At 61.1% G+C, this 3,422-nt stretch overlaps 1 protein-coding gene across 1 annotated transcript in view; it reads left to right on the forward strand.

Annotated features, from left to right (window-relative positions):
- The window catches only part of MAPK8IP1 (mitogen-activated protein kinase 8 interacting protein 1), a 29,885-nt gene that overhangs the window by 23,042 nt on the left and 3,421 nt on the right, over positions 1-3,422 (forward strand). Inside the window, exons 4-6 of the mRNA XM_069091495.1 lie at positions 1,768-1,849; positions 2,227-3,051; positions 3,137-3,212. Of these exons, the coding sequence (XP_068947596.1) occupies positions 1,768-1,849; positions 2,227-3,051; positions 3,137-3,212 (983 nt within the window). The remainder of the gene's footprint in view (positions 1-1,767; positions 1,850-2,226; positions 3,052-3,136; positions 3,213-3,422) is intronic.

Below are 3,422 nucleotides of genomic sequence, written 5' to 3' on the forward strand. Positions count from 1 at the left end.
TCCCAGACCTCTATCTAGCACAGTCCCAGCCCCCAGCACCATCCCAGACCTCCAGCACGGTCCCAATCCTCTTCTCATCATATCATCCCAGTCCCCATTAGCCCCCCCCATCATTTTAACCTCCCCATCCTCACGTCAGCCCCTGATCATCTCCCCACCTTTGTTTTTGGCCCCTCTCATCTCTCCCTATATTAGCCCCTCCATCTCCATTCCCTCATTCCATCTTAGTCCCTCCCCCATCTTAGTCAGCTTCACATCCCTTCCCATCCTCTCAGTTCCCCTCTTAGGTCCTTTTCTTCCCAATCTCAGCACCCCTCCATCTCACCCACACATGCATTGGCTCACCCTCCTCACAGAAGAAGGGGGGGGGCGGAGTTGGAGAATAGGGTTTTTGGAGGGAAATGCAGAAGAATGGGAGAAGGGAAGGTCCCAAGTGTAAGGGAAAGGGAGGAGTTTGGCTATGGGGAAATTTGGGGACAAAAAGAGGCTTGGGGATGGGATCTGAAAGACAGGTAAGGGAATGACCCCCAGAGTAGAGTACAATGAGTTAGGGAAGTCTCTCCTACCACTACCACTGGGAGCCCTGTGGGAGTTGGAAAGATTGTGGGGCGAAGTTCTGGGAGGAGAGGGGGAGGGGAACTGGGCATGCTGGAGGTGGCTAGAGTTGAAGAGGGGAGAGAGGGAGGCTTAGAGGTAGGGGGTCTTGGCAATGAGATGGGCATGTAGCCTAGGATGTGGTAGGGCGGCCAACACAGGACGTGGGAGGCCTGGACACGGGCACTGAAGGAGGGGGCAGGTGTCAGGAGTGGATCGGGCTGGTTGGCTCCAAAGGTACCAAGCGATGGCAGAAGAGGGGCCTGAAAGGGCTGCTTGATGCTAAGGAGGTCTGGATGGACAAGGGTTGTATGTCTGGGGAGGGTGACTGGAGACTACTTAGGGGAAGGGCTGGCAATATTCTCTTGTCTTAGTGCCAGAGAAGATTGGTTTGGGAAATTGGAGAAAGGACGATGTTGGTACCAAAGGGAATGGGGCTAGAGTCTGGGGGTTCCTTTCCCAGGCTCCTGTGATGGTAAATGAGAATGACTCTGTGAGCTCTGGGATGGGGACTGAGGAAAGGGGGGCTCAAGTGTTTATTTCCGGCAAAAGAGAGGAGCCCTGGAATGTAGATGGGAGTGGAAGAGAGGGCCAAGGGCCTATGAGAGCATAGGCAGTAAAGGGGATTTGGGAAGGCGAGCAGCTGACAATTACAAAGCCTCTTCCATCATTCCCCAGTCATGTGCTGCTGTGGTAAGGAATTCCGGGAGGAGGAGGAGGAGAAGAGGCTCAGAGAGCTGGAAGGGACCTTGGGGAGAACATGGTGGCTAAGGGAGGTGGGGGGGGGTGGAGATGAAAGGTCCTGAAGGATGGAGGAGAGGGGGATCGGACTGTGGATGAGTCAGTCACCTGGGTGAGTCATCCCTAGCCTCCCCACTCCAACCGTGAGGTGCGGGAGACCCTTTCTCCAGCAGACAGCTAGAGCTAGGACCCTGTGCCAATGCCAGCCAGCGTTCCAACTGCCCACTCTCAGGGATCTCAGGAGGGAGGCTGGGGGGTCCAGGCGACCTACAGCTGTGTGGGGACTGAGTTGGGGGTGAAGTGTCCCCGGAGACTGGGGAGGGTGGCACCTTCATCAAGGGGGTGGGTAGGCGGGTAGGGCCAGGGCCTCCCTGTGCCGGGCACTGTCAACAGCTCCAGCCACAAGGGCGCTTTGTTTGTTCCCATACACAGGACACCCTGAATAACAACTCCCTGGGCAAAAAGCACAGCTGGCAGGAGCGAGTGTCCCGATCCTCTTCTCCACTGAAGACAGGTGAGCCAGGCTCCGACCCTTCCCCCTGCTTTGGGGCAGTGACTAGTTTTCCCCACGTAGGGCTCAGGGCCCCCAAAGTGTGCTCCCATCCCCCATCCTGGGCTGGGCCAGCAGCTGGGGGCTGAGGTCAGCCTATGCCTATGTCAGCTGCCTAGTCCTGGAACTCATTGTGGGCACTATGCCAGGGAACACTTTGGCTCAGATCGGAGGGGTCGAGATTCCTCATGGGCGGCATCACGGAAGTCCCTGGGGAGGGATGGGTAACAGACCACACCCTAAGGTGGCATCTGGAAGCTGTCGGGATTCCTCACATCTCCCCCCTCCCACCCCGGTGCGTAGAGAAATAGCAAGTTTCCCCCATACGCATTCCTCTGTAGGCGAGCAGACCCCTCCTCATGAACACGTCTGCTTGAGTGATGAGCTACCGCCCCAGAACAGTCCTGCACCCACCAAGGACCGGGGTACCTCCACAGACAGTCCCTGCCGCAGAAGCACTGCCACCCAGATGGCCCCTCCCGGCGGCGGCCCCCCAGCCTCTCGGGGCTCCGACAAGGCCCCGGCTCCCCCTGGAGGCCGGGCCCACCCACATCGTGACCGGATTCACTACCAGACCGACGTGCGGCTAGAGGCCACGGAAGAAATCTACTTGACCCCAGTTCAGCGGCCCCCCGACCCCCCAGAGGCCACTCCGGCCTTCCTCCCCCCGGCCGAGAGCCGCATGTCAGTCAGCTCTGACCCCGACCCCACTGGCTACCCACCAGCCCCCGGCCGGCCCCACCCCTCCATCAGCGAGGAGGATGAGGGCTTTGACTGCCTGTCGTCCCCCGAGAGGGGCGAGCCCCCCGGCGGAGGCTGGCAGGACAGCCGGGCGGAGCTGCCCCGGGCTTCACTGAGCTCGGACACCAGTGCCCTGTCCTATGACTCGGTCAAATACACCCTGGTGGTGGACGAGCACGCCCAGCTAGAGCTGGTGAGTCTTCGGCAATGCTACTCCGGCTACAGCGACGAGAGCGACTCGGCCACGGTCTATGACAACTGCGTGTCGTCCCCCTACGAGTCAGCCATCGGCGAGGAGTATGAGGAGGCGGCGCGGCCGCGGCCGGCCGCCTGCCTCTCCGGGGACTCCTCGCCCGATGGGCCCGACGTGCACTTCTCCAAGAAGTTCCTCAACGTCTTCATGAGCGGCCGTTCTCGCTCCTCCAGTGAGTGGAGGGAAGGCGGGGTGGGCATCGAGGGGCTTGGGGTTGGGCCCGGGGTGAGCCAGCTCCTACAAACCCTCCCCTCCAGGCGCCGAGTCTTTCGGACTGTTCTCCTGCACCATCAACGGGGAGGAGCAGGAGCAGACGCACCGGGCCGTGTTCAGGTGAGAGCCGGGGAGAGGGAGCAGGTCTCCAATGGTCCCGGCGTGGACGGGGGGAGGGGCCCAGAGCCGGGAGGCTGGGGAGTGTCGGGAAGCGTTGGGGAGAGCGGAGGAGAGCTGGGGAGCGCAGTGGACAGAGCCGGGGAGAGCCGGGGAGCGCAGTGGACAGTGCCGGGGAGAGCCGGGGAGCGCAGTGGACAGTGCCGGGGAGAG

The sequence above is a fragment of the Petaurus breviceps genome, unplaced genomic scaffold, assembly GCF_028583685.1.
Source record: "Petaurus breviceps papuanus isolate PSGF00001 unplaced genomic scaffold, PetGlider_PUasm1.0 188, whole genome shotgun sequence".
Lineage (NCBI taxonomy): Eukaryota > Metazoa > Chordata > Mammalia > Diprotodontia > Petauridae > Petaurus > Petaurus breviceps.